The sequence below is a fragment of the Chiloscyllium plagiosum genome, chromosome 5, assembly GCF_004010195.1.
Source record: "Chiloscyllium plagiosum isolate BGI_BamShark_2017 chromosome 5, ASM401019v2, whole genome shotgun sequence".
NCBI lineage: Eukaryota > Metazoa > Chordata > Chondrichthyes > Orectolobiformes > Hemiscylliidae > Chiloscyllium > Chiloscyllium plagiosum.
In genome coordinates this window covers 57,250,616-57,274,366 of record NC_057714.1, presented here as the reverse complement: position 1 = coordinate 57,274,366, position 23,751 = coordinate 57,250,616, and the positions used below count along the sequence as shown (strand labels likewise).

Sequence of the window (23,751 nt, the reverse complement as noted above, 5' to 3'; positions counted from 1 at the left end):
TACTGCATTCAATTCTGGTCTCCCTGCTATAGGAAGGATGTTGTGAAACTTTGAAGGGTTCAGAAAAGATTTATAAGGATGTTGCCAGGGTTGAGGGGTTTGAGCTATAGGGAGAGGCTGAATAGGCTGGTGCTATTTTCTTTGAAGCATTGAAGGCTGAGGGTTGACCTTGCAGAGGTTTATAAAATCATGAGGTGTATGGATAGCGGAAATAGATAAAATCTTTTCCCCTGGGTGGGGGTGTACAAAACTAGAGGGCATAGATTTATGGTGAGAGGGGAAAGATTGGAGTTTTGAGTTCTGAGGGAGGTGGCTGAGGAAGTAGCGGAGGTGTTGGTTGTGATCTTTCAAAAATCACTGGAGTCAGGAAAAGTCCCAGATGATTGGAAAATCACTGTCGTAACTTCCTGGTTCAAGAAAGGATCAAGACAAAATATGGAAAAATTATAGGCCGATTAGCCTAGTTTTTGGTAAAATTCTAGAATCCATTGTTAAGGATGAGATTTCTAAATTCTTGGAAGTGTAGGGTCGGATTAGAACAAGTCAGCATGGATTTATAAAGTAAGGGGAGGTCATGCCTGACAAACCTGTTAGAATTCCTTGAAGAAGTAAGAAGTAGGTTGGACCAGAGAAACCCAGTGGATGTTATCAACCTAGACTTCCAATAGGCCTTTGATATGATGCCTCAACGGGAGGCTGCTGAGTAAGGTGAGAGCCCATGGTGTTCGAGGTGAGCATGGATTAAGGATTGGCTGTCTGACAGAAGGCAGAGAGTTGGGATAAAAGGTTCTTTTTTGGAAATGCAGCTAGTGACAAGTGGTGTCCCACAGGGTTCAGCTTAGGAGAGAGTGTCCAAGAAATGGTTGATGAAATTCAATGCGAGCAAATGTGACATCTTGCACTTTGGAATAAAGAATACAGACATGGACTATTTTCTAAGCAGTGAGAAAATTCATAAAGCCGAAGTACAAAGGGATCTGGGAGTGCTAGTCCAGGATTCTCTAAATGTTGACTTGCAAGTTGAGTCCGTGGTTAAGAAAGCAAATGTAATGATGTCATTTATCTCAAGAGGGTTGGAATATAAAAACAGCGATGTGCTACTGAGTCTTTATAAAGACGTTAAATGTCATCAAGGCAGAGATTGATAAATTCTTGATCTCAAAAGGAATTAAGAGCAATGGGAAGAGTGCGAGTAAGTAGAGTTGAAATGCCCATCAGCCATGATTGAATGGCGGAGTGGGACTTAATTGGCTGAATGGCCTTACTTGCACTCTGATGTCTTATGGTCTTATTTACAAGGGACCTAAGGGGCAACTTTTACACACAGAGGGTGGTGTGTGCATAGAATGACCTGCCAGAGGAAGTGGAGGCTGGTACAATTACAACATTTAAAAGGCATCTGGATGGGTATATGAATAGGAAGGGTTTCGAGGGATATGGGCTGATAAACAGCACTCGATTTATTTAGGATATCTGGTTGGCATGAATGAGTTGGACCGAAGGGACAGTTTCCATGCTGAATATCTCTATGACTCTATGACCTTCTAAAATAAAGAAGCTCTCTCATCACTGAGTATGGTGGGAACTTAGAAATCCACCTTTATGTCATGGTCCATAGGGGAAAAAAAACAATAAAATCCATGTCTAGTTTCTGAACACAGGCAATAAACTCATTCGGAAGAAGGCCTGCGATCAGATCACAGCCATGGAAATGACAAAATGAGATTGTTGCAGATTTTAAGTGATTTATTTTCAAGTATCAGCAGAAATGTTCCACTGAATTTCAGCGAGATTCATGCCATTGCAGCCAAGTTCCCAGAATCAAAGTCTGAAATTTAGATACTACCTTCCCATGCTCATCGCCAACTACTTATGCACTCACATTTCCATTTGAAGTGTTATGCCGGTGAGAAAGTGTTTGCTGGTTTGTAAGAACCAAAGAAACAGTAATATTCCTGGTCACAGTAAAGCTACAGTCCACAGTAATGCACCAAGTTGAGACCACAGTAGATCTAAAGTTAATTCAGCAGTCTGGAAATCCTCAAGTGCTCATATGGAAGCAGTAGTTAATGATATGGAGCAGCAGGATCAAGAGTTGTACTTGCTCAGTGAATAAGAGAAACAACACATGGAAAATGTGAGTAATAATGCTGAACATAAGGTCCCAGTGCTAACAGTCAAAATTAAAGTCAAAGATTCACAACTCATGTTCATTGTTGATACAACTGTAGCAGTGTCTGTTAACTCAGAAAGATGATACAAGAACAGGATACATTGAATGACACAAAACTGATGTGAGACCAGCTAGTTTTTCCAAGAATAGTATATCTAAGTGGGTAAAGTTAGTTTTAAAGTAGAATATGATTACATGTTCTACTACTTTTGTTTGGTAATAGTATGAGAGAACAAAAGTCTCCCTGATGGAAAGACATTGGTTCAACTCAATTAGGGCAGCATTAGGGAGGAGATTCAGACCAATTTGGTACCATTTCCCAGACCCCCCTGAAGATTCAGATATGCCTTTTTGGGATTTAATAAGGCAGGAGGTAAATAACAGATTTCTCTGTGGCAGATTAAAGTTCTCAGAAATGTTCCGATGTGTAGGTGCTCCCGACCTAACTTGTTTTGGATTCATTAACATCTTATTGGAATTACATTCAATCTTGTGAGCTAAAAATGGAGAACACTTGTGTTCATATACCTAAATTTATAAGGCATGTACCTGGCAGGATAGATTACTTCCTTCTATCACCAATGAGTACAAACTTTTCACTAACTTGACCACCTCTTTGCTCAAATCCTCACAGTATCAGGGGTGAGGGCAACCATGTTAAACAGCTCATGAGTATGTGCAATCAAGCTTCTTGCATTTAACTGCTTACAGTGTTAGGGTAAATGGTGCAAGGCCCACTAGTCCAATCAAGGCAGCCACTGAAACAAACCCTAACAGTATAGGCAAGCCCTCCTTAACTGAAAAGGATGATCAATTTGAATAGGCCACTAGCTTAAAATGGGGTGCAAATTAAAGGGGGGATTGACAAAACATGTAGAGAGAAAGATCAACTCGGTGCAAAGGAAAGGAAGGGAAAACAACTTAAAGGGCATAGTTTTGATGCCCTGGAATAATCAAACATGTTTCCATCAATTCCCTTCTTCATCAGTTCCATGAGCTCTTACACTTCCAACCTTCAGTGAGTAAAGTGTTAGTCTGAACAAACTTTCCACATCACACAATGCAATCATTCCAGCTACTAGTCTAGTAAATATTCTCTGAAATACTTCCAATGCATTTACATCCCTTCTTAAATATGGAAACTGCATAGTATTCTAGATGTGATCTCACCAATGCCTTGTCCAACTGAACCATAACATCCTACTTTTGTAATCAATTCCTCCTAAAATAAACATCCATCAGCTTTTCTAATTATTTGCTGTACCTGCATAGTAACCTTTTGTGAATCATATACTGAGAAACCCAGATCTCTCTGCATCCCAGAGATGCACCCTCTCACCATTTAGATGAGATGCATTCTTTAATTCTTCCTGTTGAAATGGACAACTGCACATTTTTTCCACTCCATATACCATTTGCTAGCCATTGCCCATCCACTTAAGCTGTGTAAATCCCTTTGCAGTCTCCCAAGCACTTTTTGACAACTTATTTTACTCCCCATCATTGTGTCATCAGCATATTTATTAACCATAACTTCAGTCTCTTCAACCAACTCATTTATATAAATTGTAAAGAGTTGAGGATCCAGCATTGATTCCTGGTACACCACTCACTTATATCTTGCCAATCAGAGAATACGCCATTTATGACTATTTTGTTTCCTTTTAGCTAACCAATCTTCTATCCATGTCAATATATTAACTCCTGTACCAAGAGCTTCTGTGCTCTGCAACAACCTACGAAGTCGCACTTTATTAAATGTCTTATTGAAATCCAAACACTGTGCACCACTTGTTCTTTGTGCATAGAACATCTTATTTCAAAGGAACTCCAATAAATTTGCAATTGCGTGAGATAATCCATCTCACCTCTCAGCAGTAGGTGAATCTTAGGCACTTCAGAACTGCCTAAACAGAAACTGTCTAATGGAAGAGAAAAAATGACAAAATGTTATAAAGGCCACAGGAAAGGCAGGAGATCCATTATTAAAACCGTGGTAAAGAAGGAAGTACTTATTTAAACCACAAAGAGCTGGAATCATTCAGAAAAAGAATGTTAAAGAAACGGGGATCATTGTTGATAGTGGGAACAGTGCGAAGAATAATTGAAGTAGGACATCATTTACTAAAGCCTCAAACAGCAGGATTAATTCAGTAAACAGTTAAGGATACAAGAATCACTTATTTAGTTGACAAATATTGGGATTTATCCAGAGATATCACAGAAAAGGCAGAGAGCTTCCATTTTAGCAACAAAGAGTTGGAAATCACCTATTTTGACCACAAGACTGTAAGAATCTCCACAGCTCTGCTTTAATGGAAAAATATTTTTTAAAACCTTGTAAGTAAGGAAAACAAATAATCACATTAGGAAGACATGGCATCCGAAATTATAATAATTTCAAAAATGGGCCAAGTAGAACATAGAGTTGGGCATCCTGGGCGAAAACAATCCTTAAGATACAGAATAGTTTCCAAATTAAATACTAAATCAGAACTTGAAGAAGTTAATACATTTTTATGTACAATTGGAGGTATAGCTGATAATGTTATCACTTACCGATATGTAAAGGCAACAATAGGTATTTATGAAGAAGCACTGATACCTTTAACAATTACTTTTGCCTCAGAACAAATAAGATTATTTAGTAAGAAGAGGTCCACTTACGGCAGAATCCCTTGATAATTTAATTAATTATGTCAACAGATAAATAGAAAAATATGACTATAGTGGGTTTAAGTCAGAGCACGAGAGAAACAGAAGAACTGTTGTTGGAATTGCTGATGGGTTTTTGACACATTTATAATAGTCAAAGTTAAAAATCACACAACACCAGGTTATAGTCCAACAGGTTTAATTGGAAGCACACTAGCTTTCGGAGCGACGCTCCTTCATCAGGTGATTGTGGAGGGCTCGATCGTAACACAGACTTTATAGCAAAAATTTGCAGTGTGATATAACTGAAATTATACATTGAAAAATTGATTGTCTGTTAAGCCTTTCATCTGTTAGAATACAGTGATAGTTTCACTTCTTTCATGTGTAAATCAGAAAACCCTTTTTTTTAATGTTGCATTCTCGGGTTAGCTGTTCACAATGTTGACCATCAATGTGGACTTCACCGGTTTCTTCATTTCCCCTCTCCCCACCTTATCCCAGTTCCAACCTTCCAGCTCAGCACCATCCTCATGACCTGTCCCACCTGCCAATCTTCCTTCCCACTTATCCACTCCACCCCCCTTTCCAACTTATCATCTTCACCCCTACTTCCATCTACCTATTGCATTCTCAGCTACCTTCTCCCTGGCCCCACCCCCTCCCATTTATCTCTACACCCCGAGGCTCCCAGTCTCATTCCTGATGAAGGGCTTTTGCCTGAAATGTCGATTTTCCTGCTCCTCGGATGGTGTCTGACCTGCTGTGCTTTTACAGCACCACTCTAATCTTGACTCTAATCTCCAGCATCTGCAGTCCCCACCTCCGCCTCCTCTCAACATTTACCTTGTCAAGCCCCTTAAGAATCCGATCTGTCTCAATGAGATCATTTCATGTTCTTCGAATCCTGTGAGTAGAGTCCCAACCTGTGTAGTCTTTGCTCACAAGACAATCCCTCCATATTGCGGATCATCTTAGTGAACATTCTCTGAACTGCCTGCAATGGAATAATATCTTTCCCTGAACAAGGAGACCAAAACTTCTTATGGTACTCCAGACATGGTCCCACCAGTACCTTGCACAATTGCAGCAAGCCTTCCCTACTCTTATACTTCAACCCCCTTGAAATAACGGCCAAAATTCCATTAGCTTTCCTGATGTATGTCAGTCGGCATCTTATTAATTTCACTTGGTACAGGGGTGAGAGTCACTAATCATGAACTCCAATAGTGAACTATTATTGAAAATTTAATGTTTATAAATTACAATGGTATAACTGGTTGAAAAGGGTAAAAGGTACACTACAGGTTTCCTGGTAACTACAAGGATAGATACAAGAAGATGTGAACATATTATGATATGATTGGGTATTATAAGCATTTGTATTGGTTTGAATATGTTTGGCTAATATAATCACGCGTGCTAGTTTGAATATGATTGGATAATATAGTCATGAGTACTAACGCAGAATGTAAACTATATGAATACTGGAAGTAGATTTGCTCGCTGAGCTGGGAGATTCGGTTTCAGACATTTCATCACCATACTAGGTAACATCATCAGTAAGCCTCCGGATGAAGCACTAATGGTATGGCCTGATATTTATTTATTTATAAATAAAAAGTGGGCCATACCACCAGCTCAGCGAGCAAATCTACATCCAGAACCTTAACCTGAGCTATTAAGCTTCTCAAAACTTGCTCTATGAAAACTGTTGGATTGAGATATGATTGAGTAAATCTTTTGATTGGAAATTATTATCTGTAGCAGTTGTTGATTGGAACCTTGTTAATTTGTACAAATAGTATAAAGCCTTTGTTTTATAATAATGTTTAAGCTAACTGCCATCATTTGATGTGTACATCTCCCATGCATGTATAATTAAACATTTTGATAAAGAGATCTGTGTCTTTCTGGTTTAAAGTTGAAATCACACTTATACTGAGCTAAATGTATAACATGTAAGATTAAAGATATATTATAAGGCATTCTACAACACAAAGGGCATCAGATATTAGAGAGATTATAGGTAACGCATACAGATAGCTCAAATCTGAAGATGGGGTTCATTATACTGGACCCAGAGAGAATGGTGACAGTGAATAGGAGGAAATTGAAAATTGTAGGGTGACACCTCATTGTGAATAGGCCTGGAAGCTCCAAAAAGGGACCATTTATATAGGTCATTGTAATTCTGACCTTGATATGGGGGAAATCTAGACTAATAACGACATGAGAATTTATAAAGACATGTATGTGAAGTCGGCAAATTAATTGTAATACGTAAGTGCTTACACATATCACCTGACAAAGGAGCAGTGCTCTATAAGCTTGTGATTTTAAATAAACTTGTTAGACTACAACCTGGTATCATGTGACTTCTGACTGGGCTCAACAGAAATAGGGGAGATTGAAATGTCATAGGGTTCACAGGGTCAGTAAAGGGTCAGTAACATAAAAAGGAGCATGGAGGATGGGGAGACAATCCTGCAGCATAGGAGGAGCCTACAACTCACACTGAAATGAAGGTGAAATTTTGACAGGTCAGATCAAAGTCCACTGCATGTAAAGTTGATGGAATATTTGAATTAGAATCCCTAGTGTGGAAACAAACCCTTTGGCCCAACAAGTCCACACCAACCCTCCGAAGACTATTGCACCCAAACCCTGCCTTACATTTACCTATGACTCATGCTCCTAACCTATATATCCCTGAACACTATGGGTAGTTTAGCAGGGCCAATTCACCTAACCTGCACATCTTTGAATAAGTTACTGTTTTTGTATTCAGGGGCAAAGTAAAACTTTTAAAATTGAAATCCTTGCTCATGACAACTGTCACAATCAGGACCCAATGATTTAGCAATGCCTTTAACCTCTTTTCAATTTGAAATTCCAAGAATGCACATTTCGAATAATATCCTCAAGTAAACATAGACATTACACTGTGTTCACTAACTGCCTCCTTGTTATGTCACCGAAACAAATATAATCAAAGAAAGACACTTAAAAGCATCTCCTATGTTTTTCATATCAGCAATACAATCTGGAGCTAGAAATGGAATAGTTGCCACATACATACACTATGTTGTACCTATGTAAGGACATTGTCTGTGATGTGGAAGGGAGTCTCTTGGTTTGAAGGCAGTGGGGAGCCTAGTATCACCCAAGTGCACGTTGGTGAATACTTACAGTTTAAGAAGAGGGAAAATAACCTGTGTCCTTATTCAGTTTATAGCTTCTTGGATTATCTTTACGAATTATGTCCCCAGATAAGACTTTAAGGTTGTCTGTGATCACAGCTGCTTCATAGAGATGGCTATGATCAATCTGCAATGAGTAATGACATAGACAAAATGCTTATGAACAGGATTTTTGTCACACACAGTTACTCACTGCATGCACTCCACACAGAGGACACTATGATTACAGATGACTTCATCCTGCACTATGAAAGTGCCTGATTAATGTAGTTGCCCTTGAAAGGTCTCACATTGCTCATGAGTAGAGCCCGTGTGTTCAGACAGAAAAGAAACACTTACTCCATCCACTCCTACTGTGGTTATGATCGTTTTCCATTTCCAGTGCACATTTATAATTCACATGATTACAGAAGGCAACAAAGGTCATGCTTGGCACAGTAAATCATGGGCTCAGCCTTGTAATCAAGAGACACCCATGTCCCTAAATCTCCATGCTCCTTTCTTTCTTGAACTGTCTGTTATGCAACCAGTGGTTCCCCAGGTCCCCATACAGCTCCTAATTATAACTTTATGTTTCAAAATGTACCCTGTGTCCTCACCTTATAGTTTAATTATGCCAACAGTTGTGTTGTACTATCACCCCATTGAGGTCAGTGTGGCTGCGACTGTCAATGATTCCCTCCCCACCCCCACCATCTCACAGTAACCCTTGTCCTCTAATACACTACTGCCCCCCATTAAATGTCGAGCTCCCTCCCGTTACACTTATTGTCCCCTCTGCAAGCCAAAACACTCACAATCCCCAGAACTAACTTTTCTACCACAGCAGTGGCCCCGAGAACTCCCACTGACCTTCATGGAGCTGACCCCAAGGACTGACTGTAGCTCACTGCACTGACTGACTTGGACAGCCAGCCCTGACTGAGTGTTGACAAACAAAAACAGAAATTGCTGGAATATCTCAGCAGGTCTGTGGAAAGAAATCAGAGTTAATGTTTCAGGTCCAGTGATCCTTTTTTAGAACTGTGTTCAAATTGTGTTGCAATTCAAAAGAAAATAAAGAAAAGTGCAATTTTAATTACTGTGTTGGATATTTCCAATCACATAACTGTTGTGTGAGGTATGTTATTCTACATCTTCAGAAGGACAGGTAGACCATCTGTCAACAATTTTAAATGAACTCCATGCTAAGAGTACAAGACCACTAAGGGAAGGCAGCAAGAACATTCGATTCAACCTCATGCCAGCCAGGTGACCAAATCAGAGACCGTGAACTTCTTTTAACCTCTATGCACTGTAAGTGAACCAACCTTCCCCACAGTGAGCATGTGAGAGTGTGAGTTAAAAAGACAGAGAGAATGTCAAGTGTGTGAAATCTTTGCTTTATTTTGTGCAGATCTGTTCAAGAGAAATAAAGCTAACCTCTTTTTTTAAACTCAAACTATGACAATTGGCAAATATATCCTTTCCAAACAAACAGAACCTGTTGTGGTCCAACAAGGGGAGAACAAAGAGTAGAGCCATTCAATCCTTGATCATAACAAGGACATAATCTGGGATGCTAATGAAGAAGTCTAGGATATTGGCTCAGATGTATGATTCTGAGAGAATGGGCTGGGTTAGGCTGTTATCTGATCTGTTCAAAGCACCCCGTCCCAATTTTAAACTAGTCCCCAAGTTAGTAAAGAGGCCTTTGGAAATTTAACAAGGCTGCTGATATCTTTGTCATATCCAGTGCCTTGCTCAATGCTCTGTCTGGGTTTCATTCTTATTTGCCTTTCTTATAAATGTTTGATCCAATTGAAGGGCTGGTTGGCCATTTTAGAGGGCTGTTAATAGTCAATTACATTGAGCCTCAACCCCTTCTATTAATCAACAATTATGAGATTCTTGAAAGTTCTGTGGGTAGTAATGGGATCTACAGGGAGGGTGAGAAAACTGACCATAGCATTTAGGTCAGGGGTCAGTATCACTGGGGAATAGATACTTTTCTCCACAGTTGTGGGAGAGTGTTCCGAAGACTGCATTACCTACCAGTACCAGGGTCAAGGACTATCTCCTTGGGGCTGGAGAAGAACATGGAGATGGAGGAGGCTAAACCAGTAGTCATCATCCATGTTAATACTGATGACATTGGCATTAGCCAAAAAAACTTCTGTTGAACAATTTTGAACAGTTAGAAGCTACATTAAAACATAGAATCTCCAATGTAATCATCTCTGGATTATTACCCGAATCCTGACAGAGGGGAAGTCAGGGAGTTAAAAGCGGGACTCAAAGGTTGCTGTGGTGTAATTACATTGTTGGTATTGGATGGAATAAATATAATAGCAAAAAATGATCTTTGATTGGAAAACAAAATCTGTATGAATGGAGGCAAGAAACAACAATAAAAGGGGAAGGAAACACTGGTAGGAGTAATCTATATGCCCCTAACAGTAGCTGTACTATGGGACAAAGGATACACCAAGACGTAATGAGAGCATGTAAAAAGGGCAGTACATGAGAACGAGGAATGACTTTATTCTTCACGTAGGTTGAGATAATCAGTTTGCAGAGGAAGCCATGAGGAAGAATTCATAGAGATTATTTAGGACACTTTCCTAGAAACAATATATTGTGCACCCAGCCAGGGATCTAGCCACTTTGAATCTGGTGACATATAATGAGGCAGGTTTAATAAATGATGTGGAGGAGCCAGTATTGGACTGGGGTGGACAAAGTTAAAAATCACACAACATCGGGTTATAGTCCAACAGGTTTATTTGGAAGTACTAGCTTTCAGAGCACTGCTCCTTCACCAGACAGCTGTAGAGCAGGATCATAAGACACAGAATTTATAGCAAACGTTTGCTGTGTCATGCAACTGAAGTGATATATTGAACCAACCTAGACTGCTGTTAAGTCTTTCATCTTTTAGAATGGGCTGCAGGTTACAGTTCATTACTATGTAAATCCCAGAACTTCTCTTAAGTCACATACTTGAGATAACTTAAGGTTTTATTTTAAAAAAAGTTACATCTCCGCTCAGACAATGTATTAAAGGTGTGAGGTTAAAGTCTGTCTGTATCCCAATCTTGAGTCAGACTGGTTCTATTTCCAAAGTAGGAATTTATAAAATGTCATATGGATTGACTGCCTGCATATTGTGTGCTTTTTGAGGAAAATAGAATGTATCTGCAAATACAACTTCACCCCATAGACTTATATGTGTATGTATGCATGTGAGAGAGACAGAGAGAGAGAGAGAAGAGAGAGAGAGAGAGAGACAGAGAGAGAGAGAGACAGAGAGAGATAGAGATAGAGTGTTTGCGTGTGTGCATGCTTGGTGGACATTCTATTTTGCTCAAAAAGCATGATCTGCAGCAGTCAATTCATATATCATTTTATAAATTCCTACTTTGGAAATAGAACCAGTCTGATTCAAAATTGGGATATAGACAGACTCCAACCTTTAATGCATTGTCTGAGCTGAGATGTCACTTTTTGTAAAATAAAACCTTAAGTTATCTTGAGAATGTGACTTGAGAAAGTTCTGGGATTTACATATTAATGAACCAAAACCTACAACCCATTCTAAAATATGAAAAACTTAACAGCAATCTAGATTTGTTCAATATGTCATTTCGCTTGCATAACACTGTAATCTTTTGCTATAAGTTCTGCGTCTTATGATCCTGCTCCACAGCTACCTGAAGGAGCAGCGCTCCGAAAGCTAGTACTCCCAAATAAGCCTGTTGCACTATAACCAAGTGTGGCACGATTTTTAATTTAATAAATGATGTCAGAAAAAAAGATCCCTAGGAAACAGTGATTACAACTTGGTAGAATTTAGCATTCAGTTTGACAGAGGAACTTGGGTCAGAAAAACATTATGCTGGTTTTAAATAAGGTTAATTAAAAAGGAATGATGGCAGAGCTGGCTGGATTGAACTGGGAATGGAGTTTAGTGACAAAGACGATTGAGAAACAATAGTTGTTTAAGAAAATAGTTTATGACTCACAGCAAAGATATATCAGAGCAAGGAGGAAGGATTTTAGGAAGGGGAATAGCCAACCATGCTTAACCAGGGAAGTTAAAGATAACATTAATTTCCAAGAATAACATAAAATATGACAAAATAGTGGTAGGATTGTGAAAAAGGATTGTGAAAGTTTTAAAAAACATCAAAATGGGTAAACTTGCAAGTAATATCAAGATGGTCCGCAAGAGCTTATTTAAATATGTAAAAAGAGAATATAGTAAACACAGCTGAGGAAATAATGAGTGATCCCAAAGGAATGACTGGGGGGGGGGAGGTGTTGGTTAAATATTTTGCATTAGTCTTCAGAGTAGAAGACACTTTTAGTATTCCAAAATTACTAAATAATCAAGAGGCAAAGGATACATAAGTATCACTAGAGGAAAAAAGAAGTGCTAGGAAAACATTTAGGGGTAAAGAAGGGCACATCCCTTGGACCTGTTGAGGTGCATTCTGGGATATTAGAAGATGTACCTACAGGAATAGTGGATGCACTAGTAAAAACCTTCCAAAAATCCTTAGATTCTGGAAAAGTTTCAAAGGATTGGAAAATTGCTAATTTAACACTTTCATTTAAAAACAGAAAACAACAAAAGAAAAGGCCTGTTAGCTTAACATCTGTTATTTGGAAAATGTTGGATTCTATTATGAAGGATGTTACAGAGCATTTGGGAATCCTGAATAATTACGCAAAGTCAGCATGGCTGGAGAAAAGGGAAAATAATGCCTGACAAATTTACTAGAGCTCTAAAAAGATAACAGGTTAGACAAATAAAATATATCAGAATCACTACTCCCACTTCAAATATTCAGAGGGTGCTTAGTAAGATACCACACATTTAATTATTAATAAGAGCCTATAGTGTTGGAGGAATTGCATTAGCATGGATAGAGAATTAGCTAAAGAACAGAAGAGAGTTGGGATAAGGGGTGGGGGAAGCTTTCAGGATGGCAACCTGTAACTAGTAGAATGGCACAGGGATCAGTGCTGGGGGCAATAATTATTAACAATACATGTTAAGATCTTGGATGAAGAAAGTGAATGAATGATAGTCAAGTTTGTGGATGATAAAAATAGGTAGGGAAGCAATTGTTGAAGATGGCAGAATTTGCTGAGGGATAGAGACGGGTTAAGGAATTGAGCAAAATCTTGGCAGATGGAATATGATGTGGGAACGTGTGAGAGCAGGAAGAATAGAGGAGCTGAATATTATTTAAATGGAGAGAGACTGCAAAATGCTAGAGAGGGACGTGGGAGTTCTCATCCATAAATTGCAAAAAGCTAGCACCCAAAGAGGGAAAGTGAACGGAAGATTGGATCTTATTTCAAAGGAAATGAAGTATAAAAGTGGGGAGATTTTGCTAAAACAATCCAAGGCACTAGTCGGACCACAGCTGAAACAGGATGACCAGTTTAGGGCTCCTTATTGAAAGAAAAAAAATATTGGCATTGGAGGCAGTCCAGAGAACGTTCACTAGGCTGATACCAGGTATGAAAGGGTTGGCTTAGGATGAAATGTTGAGTAGATTGGATCTGTACTCATTGGAATATTAAACCATAAGACATGCATGACCTTTTTAAAACATACAAGATTCTTCGGGGACCTTGACAGGGTAGATGCAGAGAAGGAGGTTCCCCTTCTGGGACCAGAGGGCATAATCTCAGAAAAGGGGTCACACGTTTAAGTCAGAGATGAGGTAGATATTTTTCTTTCAGAGGATGGTAAACCTGTGGGATTTTCAGAGGGCCATTAAAGCTAGTTGGTTGAGTATATTGAAGCGCCAAGATAGACAAACAGATTTTTAAACCATTAAATGAATCAAGGTTGTAAGGAAAAGGCAGGGAAGTGGATTTGTGGACCTTTGACACAATGTAATTGAAGGACAGTACAGACTTGATGGGCTGAATGGCCTACTTTTGCTCCTACGTCTTTATGGCCTGTGGGTCTGGAGTCACGAATAAGCCAGACTTCGTAAGGTTACAGTTTTCTCCCCGAAAGGAGAGATCATATATCAATGAATGGGCATGTTAAACACAGAGCTTAGTATCCTGTTTGTAAATGCAGAGTAAGATTAATATACAAATTGACCACACTAATACGATCCTAACTTTATTTGTCCAATCTCTGCTTGCATCTTGTATTTGAAATAATGATACTATTTTTCCTGATAATTATAGAAGTTAAAATTACATTAATTGCACTAAAACTTCTAAAACTGTGATTGTCCCATTGAGTTCCTATCAACATAATTCTTCTATTAAATTCTTGTTTATATTCAAATCCAGCTTCATACTTAAAATTATTGCTTGAAGGCATTGCCTTGTTGGCTGTATCAAAAAGTAGCTTTTGTTATTTGCAAATTTCCTGAACAGTTGGTTCAGTGTTGCCTCCTGGTTTTAGATCAAAACAAGTAAGATTAATATTTTTTGGACAGAAACAAAATACACCAAATGTTTAAAGTCATTGACAGAGGCAAATCCTCCATGAGCTGCTAAACTTAGCTACACTCTCATGAGTATATAACAATTACAGTTTAATACTCTTTGAAAGACAACAGTGCTAGGAAGGTACCGGATAGTTAGAACATTGATGACTGAAATACTCTTGCGTCATGTATTTTGCATTATTTTCTACTTTAAATAGCTTTATCTCAAAACTTTGCTGAGTTGCAATTAAAATTGCATTCTCCTATTATGAGTAGTTTAAGACAAGTCTCTATTTCTTCGTAATAAAAACAATTCAATATTTTTATTGAAGATTTTGAATTTTAATCTGCTTTATGATATCGATGTCCACATGCATTTTGAAAAACTGGTAAATGCCTATAGAATAATTCAAATTATCTGCACAGTGTAGTCCCTCAGGTAATCTATAGCAAAAACAGTCCTACAATTTACATCTCTTAATAGAAATTACACAGCACTACAAAACTAATCTCAAACATTTTACATCTTTCATATTTTATACTTTAGATTAAATTGAATAAAATCTTGCATTTTAAGCTATGATTTTATTGATTAGTACAAGTATAGGAGTTTACAGTTATGCATATTGTATATGGTACAAAGGCAACATTCTTTGTTGAGCTGTATATACACACTGCAGTTAATTCCATTTTCATTCACTTGTATATGATCACATGATTTCCTCCAGTTGTAACAGTTACTTGCTTCTCCTGAAATAGGGCAGAGACATAATGTTAACATGATAAAGTTATCCATTCAAGGAACCATAAGACATTAGTAGCCAATTCCCCACTTCCTACATCATTTATCTTTTACCACCCAACAGAATGAGTTATCACCTTCTCTCTACTCTCAGTTAGTTATTAACTGGTAAATGAGAGCAGCTCAAGGTGGCCAATTTGTTAACCATTGCTACAGGGATGTGCTTAATTTCAAGTCTGCTGTACACCTGCACTTCCACTCACTTATACCTCACCCATTTCCCCCAAAAAAGGCCTTAGCCATCTGCGAGATTAGATGTTCAGTGCAAGAAATTTAAACCATAGACTAATTCATATTCTACCATTTGCAGTGCAAAATGTTAGTGCTGTGCAATGTTGAGTGTCCTGCAGGAACACTGCCTACTGAGCATTCAGTCTATGCACACACACACATCCATAGATGTTCAGTTATTACTAATATTCAGGTCCGATTAAACATGTGGGAGGTCTGCAGGAAATGACTGCTCATACAGTAAAACAGGGTTACATGGTTCCTGCCACACCATTAACACACTGACGCTGCAGGAGGCAGTCTGGAAACAATCCTAGTTAGAGAGGGGCAAGAAAGCCCATGGTAGAGAATGCGCAGGATTCATGAGTGATCTCGAAAGAACACTCCTCTGGCATAGAGCTTGAAACCACAACAATATGGCTGACACGTGTGGGTAGTTATCACTGAGTCAAACTAGACATCCTGGATTTGGATTTTCAAATGGGCTTGGGAAATCCAGCAATCTTAAAATATTCTTAATGCCCCCATTGGACTAGAGGTGAGCTTGGAGCTCAATTAGCGGCTCCTAGTTTTGCCAGAAGGTGGAAACTACCTGCTGGATCAGCAGTATCAAAACTCAGATGGCAATATGAAGGGGCTTGCAGCTGCCTTCCACAAAAGAGGCGGCTGGACTTTTGAAGAGGTGCAGCATCAGTGTCCAGAAACTGATCAAATGGGTAGCCGACTGCAACAGTGCTAAACCACTAGTTGGCAAAAAAAAAAAAAATTTTGCAGCTCCAAGCAGTGGGCCCAATAGCTAGTCTTTAGTGCACACTGGCTGGTCAGGTTTTGGCTAAGGAAAATCACCTTCTGGCTCTCCCTGCCCAATCACAAGCTACTCAAGAAGCTTAAAGGAACGGTTACCCCTCTCCTTTGAAAACTCCAATTCTGGAGGCAACAAGATCCAGAGATGCCCTTCGGAAATGAAATTTTCAATGTACATCCACATCCTAATACATCTGAAGTCCCTCAACGACTTTTTCCTTAACTCCTCCTCTCCCTGGTGCCTCTTGGCGATATCACCTGCACACACAAGGATTGCTTCCATGTGCATACTTAAATCCTAAAACCACAATATTGATTGCAGCTGTTTAAGGCTCAGATTGTTTATAACTTAGTGTCTTGGACATGCTATGCTTTTGAATCCAATTTCTCTTTACCATCAATAATTCTGACTTGACAACTTTACCCATCTCTGTTACTATATCAGTCCATCTACTGTTACTTCTAACTTGCCTATTCCATTATGAAGTAACTATGAGGAAGGGAATGTGCTGTGAACATTAGCTCATCCAAAATCAAGGGGTGGATTTTTCTAGAGTTTAAAAAATGACCTATAGGACCTGGTTATCAAAGTTGAGAGTGTGGTGCCAAAAAGCACAGCAGGTCAGGCAGCATACAAGGAGCAGGAGAATCGACATTTCTGGCAAAAGCCCTTCCTGATGAAGAGCTTATGCCTGAAACATTGATTCTCCTGCTCCTTGGATGCTGCCTGATCTGCTGTGCTTTTCCAGCACCACACTCTTGACTCTAATTCTCCAGCATCTGTAGTCCTCACTTTTGCCTGGTTATGGAAACCTATACCATTTATATCAGATTCAATTTTTGTCAGTGAGAGAAGATAAGGCATGATTTGTACAAGTGGGAAAGCTAAACTTAGCAAAGCCTTTTGATCTGAGAGCTGTATTCCAACAGACCACATTTTGTTTGCAACAGCAACCTTACTCTGCAATCTGGCAATCACATATTAATGGAGTAGGTGCAAATACTCTTCAGGGGTGGTGGTTAGAATGGATATGGTCTATGTAACTGTCATAATCAAAGTTTTGTTTAAAATGTTCTGCACTTTAAACAAAACAGGCTGCAACAGTCAGTAAGACTTAAAAAAAAACTTTGCTAGTCTTTTGATTGACAGGCATGGGCTAGGAAGAAAAGAACATTGGGGAGATTGCACGCCTCCTAGTAGAGCGCTTTAGGGAACATCTTTGGGTCATCCGCACCAATCAACCCCACCGCCCCGTGGCCCAATATTTCAACTCCCCCTCCCACTCTGCCAAGGACATGCAGGTCCTGGGCCTCCTCCATCACCGCTCCCTTACTACCCGACACCTGGAAGAACGCGTCATCTTCCACACTTCAACCCCAGAGCATCAATGTGGACTTCACCAGTTTCCTCATTTCCCCACCTTGGAAGGTTCCAACCTTCCAGCTCAGCACCGTCCCCATGACACCTGTCCTACCTGCCTATCTTCCTTTCCACTTATCCACTCTATCCTCCTCTCTGACTTATCACTTTCATCCCCACCCCAATTCACCTATTGTACTCTTTGCTACCTTCTCCCCACCCCCATTTATCTCTCCACCCTGAAGGCTCCCTGCCTCTCTCCCTGATGACGGGCTTTGCCCAAAACGTCGATTTTCCTGCTCCTTGGATGCTGCCTGACCTGCTGTGCTTTTCCAGCACCACTAATCCAGAAAAGAATATCAGGTCGTTACAATACAGCTTTTGTTGCTATTTCCCCAACAGCTTTAATAATAATGTCATTGTCAAAGGATTAGCAATCTTTAATGGGAGGTCTGAACAGAAGAGATGAGACTAGGTTTAAAATTATTAATCATTTGAGACTGAAACATTTTGAATGGGTTCTATGAATTGGTGGTTCCTTTCCACTATCAAGTATGTTTGAGTCACAATTATTATTAGGTTGTACTTTCTTTCAATTCAATGTCACATGATGTCTCTCTATGCTGGATATTGGATTAATATTTATGGAAGATCCTCCCCCATCTGTGCACTCTCCTCTAGCCTCCATTTCTCCTGACTCTGGCCTCTTCTACATATTTCCTCTGTCCACTCAATTATTGTTAACTGTGCTTTAGACAGTACAATCCCATGCACTGGAATTCCCTCCTATAAACGTGGGTATCATCATTATTCCCTCCTTCATCAAGACCCTCTTTAAAGTCATCTCTGTAAAGCAATATTTTTATACGTCTCAAAATCTGCTTCTTTGACTCTTTTTAAATTTGTCTCTGTAAAGAAACTTAAGACTTTTAAGTTGATGCATTATTCTGCCAGAGGAAGAGGAGGAGGCTGGTACAATTACAACATTTAAAACGCATCTTGATGGGTATATGAATAGGAAGGGCTTGATGGGATATGGGCCAAATACTGGCAAATGGGACTGGAGTAATTTAGGATATCTAGTCAGGACGGATGAGTTCGACCAAAGGGTCTATTTCCATGCTGTACAACACTGACTCAAAATGTGACTGAATCTTCAACAACAACAAAGTAGTAACCAAATAGGTAATAATGTTTTAAAAAACCCTTTTAAAATGCCAATGAATTTGAACTTACATTGTGATTTTGAAGCATAAGATTGAAATGAAGAAATGTCTGACAAGTAAATATTAAAATGCAATGCAACTTTGTATACCTTATTTCTTGTTGAAGAATGTATTGCACGTCCTATATTAGACAAGGCAATATTTGCTAAAGCTTTGGATACATTTTGTGCAGATTGTTGGAAGGTCATTTCTGTTGGATAACCTCTGGTCATACGATTTCCTTTTGCAACATTACCAGACTGAATCAGAACCACTGGAGGTGCTGGATGTTGCTGATTAACAACAAATGTTGGTGCAATTTGCTGCTGGTTGATAACATATGTTGATCCATATTGCTGCTGGTTGACAAGATATGTTGATGCAGTGTTTTGTGTATTGAAGACACAAATTGAAGTAGGATGCTGGTTGACAAAGTAGGGTAAAATTGGAGCAGCAGCTGCAGCACCAGTATTCTGTGCAGCAAAAGCCACAGATGATGCAGCAACTGACTTCTCATAGCCAGCATATTGTGGATGAGCATTTGAGGGTTGTGGCGCTGTTGGGTATGTTGGATATGGTGAGTATGGTGGAGATGCAGGGTAGTTGGGTTGATATCCAGGAGGAGCATAGTTTTCATTTGTCTGAAGTACAAAGGGATTGGGGGATGAAATCTAGAAGAAATCAAAGAATGAAATAAACAAACTTTTCTATAATTGGAAACTACTTGCTTTATCACATTAAATTAATTTCCTGTTTGTCGTGCATGAAAATAATTAACCTTGATGACATCAACCTCCTATACAGTTCATTGCAAGATACTGTAACTTGAGTTGTATGTGTCCAATAAAGCAAGTCATGATGGTAATCTCTTTCATTATTCTCTTCAATGATGTGACATTTTTTAATTTCTCTGCTCTCCTCAGCTAATCCAACCTGTTTCCCTCTGGACTTGTGGCATTCCATTCTCTACCTAGACTTTGTTATCAAACCTGCTGATGCTGAATGCCAATTCTCAGACACATTCTCCGATGTCCCGGATTACGATTCCACCATTGAATCAAGCTGCAATTCTTCTTCATGGACGTGCACTTCCTTTACATGCCATTCCCCATCAGGATGGTCTGAGGGCTCTCTGCTTCTCTCTTGAAAGGAAGGCTGAACAGTCTTCATCCACGACCATCCTCTTTCACCTGGTGAAGATTGTTCTCACTTTCAACAACTTCTCCTTTAACTCATCTCATTTTCTCCAAGTCAAAAGTCTGCCCATGTGCTCCCATATGCATCCCAGATATGCCCATTTCTTTGTGGGCTACGCAGAACATTTCTTGTTCCATCCTACTCTGGCCTCACCTCCAACTCACTTTGATACATAGATGATGGCAATGGTGCCACTTCCTGCTCTTGTCTGGAATTGGAGAAATCCATCCATTTTGCTTTCAACTCCCATCCTTCTCTCATCTTCACCTGGTCTATCTGACTCCTCCCTCCCTTTTCTTGACTTCTGTTTGCATTTCTGAAGATAGACTGCACACCAATATTCATTATAGGCTGCTGGATTCACAGTTATCTGACTGTACCCCAAATACAGGCTCTTGCAAATTACATCTGCTCTGATGATACCACCTGCCACCAGGGGGCCTCTGACATGATCTCCTTCCTCTTCAACCAAGAATTCCTCCTCCCCACTGTGGTTGGCAGGGTCCCCTACCATATTTAACCTCTCTCACACTTCTGCCTTCACATTTTGTCCTTCCCAGAACAAAGATAGGGTTCCCTTCATCCTCATTTTCCACCCAACTTTCCTCTGCAATCTCCTCCATTCTAGCAGCTGCTACCCAGCGAATGTTCCATTCACAGTCATCATTCTGCAGGTACCATTTCTTATAACACCCTGATCCACTCCATCAGTCCTAGCACTTCCTCACTCTCCTATCCCATGAAATTGCAGAAAGTGCAACACTTACCTGCTCACCTCCTCTCGCCTCACTCTCCAACATCCCAAACACATCTTCCAAGTGAAGCAGCATTTTACTTAGATTTCTTTCAATTTAGTCTACTGTATCTGCTGCTCACAGTGTGGTCTCCTTTACATTGTCAAGGCCAAATACAGACAGGGTGACCACTTTGCTGTCTAGAGGAATCACCATGACCTCCCATGTGCTTGCTATTTCAATAAACCACATTACTCTTATATTAACATTCCTGTCCTGGACCTGCCGCAATGTTCCAATGAAGCACAACAACAAACTCAAGCAACAACAGCTCATTTTCTACTTAGACACTTGACAGCGTTCAGACTCAGTACTGAATTACACAACTTCAGAACCAGTCCTCCACCAAACCACGGGCTTGTCTTATTTGTGACTTATTTATTTTCCTCTCAGCGAAGAGGACTTTCTCCCTTTTGCAGCTTAATTTACACCCATTTTATATCTCTATTTCTCTTTCATCACAATTACCAACACCTTTGTCTTTTGCACAGGGCTTCCACACCATTTGTGCCTCTCGCCCCGTCAAAAGTGCAAAAACCACCTTTTTCCCAACTCCTTGCAGTTCTAAGGAAGAGTCATATTAGACTAGAAACTTTAGCTCTATTTCTTTCTCCACAGACGCTGCTGAGTTTCTCAGGCATTCTCTGTATTTGTTTCATGACAGTGCTGTGATTGAAAGAGGTGAATAGTGTGTTGTCAGATTGCTGCAGCTGCAAATTAAAAAGTGGTAAATTAAAAGATTGACATTTTAATTGAGAAGTCATCAAATGAGTCAAGGGATGTTTTAATCTCATTGATAACAAGGTAGAATACATTCTTATCTGTTGAAAGGGTAGATAGTATTATAATCAAGGGCTGGATGCTACACTAAGGATGTCTCCATGATCACTGAATAAATTTCAGGGGCAAGCCAATTTCCACCTAAATGGTTCACACTGCTTTATTATTTTTGGATGATGGACTTTAATTAGTATGAGGTAGGAGGCAGGAGTTGTATCCATCTTGAAGACAATGACCTGGATCTCAGACTTGCCAACCAGCTGATGACTAACAGTGCTAGGGAAGAGTCGTGGCCCCGCCAGTCCTGCAATTATTCTGAAGAGATTACTTTTAGCGATGGATACAAACATATAGGCAAGTCTGAGTTTGTACTGAAGCCAGGCTGACAGGGTAAGAGGGCAGGGTTGACAGAGGGGAAAACTGGGATTGGGAATTCCAATTGACACAGGGGCTCTGGAAAGAGGCATTCTCTACTTTCACTCAGCAACAACCCTCGGGGGTAAACTTGCAGGGCCTCTCTCAAACTGCCACCTCAGGGCCTCAATTATGTCCGTGGCAGGTGGAAACACTTTCCCAGAATTGTAAAGGGAGTAGATGGATTGGCAGTGGGTATATTGCCAAAAGCATGGCTCATTTATTTACAGAACCATGTCTGTGTTTCTGTCCATAGGTGGCCAGCATAATTCAGACCCAAATGTAAGTGTTCCATAATTCCCCATTGCTTTTAGGTACTCGGCCTAGATATCCACAATTGTGCTAATTCATAGATCTGTACGTTTACCCTGGGAGCTATATGTGCTCTTTGCTACAATCCAAGTGCTTAACTATTGTCTTTTCTATTGTTTATAAAGTTACGTGGAGAGTTTAGTTGTTTGCTTGGGGGTCTACGGTATAGTCAATAGTTTTTAGCTATTATAATGTGGCTAATGAGGTTTACGAAGGGGTGAGGCTGGCCTGGGGGAGCAGAAGAGGTGTAGGCAAGAGTTTTGTTTTAAAGTGTTCAGAAGATGCAGTTTTAATGGAAAAGCTGTAATTACTATCAGACTTTAGAATAGAGATGGGCCTTTTAACCTGCCAGTTCTGGACTCTGCTTGGATCTGTTCCTACTTCATGAACAGGGTAAGGACCAGGTCACATGGGAGCATGGGTTTCCTGGCACATAGCCTGCAGGAATTTTACAAACACAGGAAGAGAACTGATGTTTCTTCCAACTTCACAAAACACTCATGTTCAGGCTAAGATACAACAAGAATGGGGTTTTTGGGGGCGGGGAAGGGGAAGAGGAGGACAGGCCTCCCCTCCCCCACCCCACAACCAGAAGGAAGGTTGACAGTGACTGGAATGAAGCCTGTGTCCCGTAGCCATAATTAGCAGCGCATGAGCTGATGTGCTGCAGAGTCAGACTTCTGTTTCTCACTGGGAAAGATGCTCAAGTAGTCACAGCAGCATCAGAAGCTCAATTGTAAGGTGTTGGGGTGTAAATCATAGTCTGCAGGTAGGGGGCTGCTGTGTGTCAAAGAATACAGCATTTTCACATTTCTTCATGTCACTTTGTAAACCTTTGTTTTAGCAGGGGCCTGCCCATGCAGACCGTGTTATGGGATGAGCTGTGTAATGCTAATTAGTTAATTGAGCTTTTAACAAGTTTCTTTGGCCCTTAATTATTTATTTGCTGACTTCAGGTTTTGTTTGCCCATCTCCACCTTATCAGAGTTAGGTCATAGGTGCTGTGTAAGCCTCCTGCCCTATGTTACATGCCAACCTGCCAAAATCACATCTGGTGAAGCCACTAATATCTAATGCTCAATTTTTTTTCTTTTTTGTTTGATCAGCCTCCAGTAGTTTTTTACTGATACCAAGTGGGCTGCTGAAGACCCAAAAATGATGGTATTTCTGCATCACATTTACCAATCTGAGTCAGAGATACTGAAAGGAAAGTTATACCTCCAAAACAAAAGGCATTGACTAATTTATTAGCGATCTGAATATTCATGTTAATCAAGATTCGGAGATGCCGGTGTTGGACTGGGGTGTACAAAGTTAAAAATCACACAACACCAGGTTATAGTCCAACAGGTTTAATTGGAAGCACACTAGC

The 23,751-nt window shown here is 39.9% G+C and overlaps 1 protein-coding gene across 1 annotated transcript in view; it reads right to left on the bottom strand.

Annotated features, from left to right (window-relative positions):
• Window positions 1-14,800: 14,800 nt before the first annotated feature.
• The window catches only part of LOC122549916 (MHC class II regulatory factor RFX1-like), a 45,683-nt gene continuing 36,732 nt past the window's right edge, over window positions 14,801-23,751 (bottom strand). The window contains exons 3-4 of the mRNA XM_043690139.1: window positions 18,993-19,553; window positions 14,801-15,230 (exon numbers count right to left, since the gene is read on the bottom strand). Of these exons, the coding sequence (XP_043546074.1) occupies window positions 15,177-15,230; window positions 18,993-19,553 (615 nt within the window). The 3' untranslated portion in view covers window positions 14,801-15,176. The remainder of the gene's footprint in view (window positions 15,231-18,992; window positions 19,554-23,751) is intronic.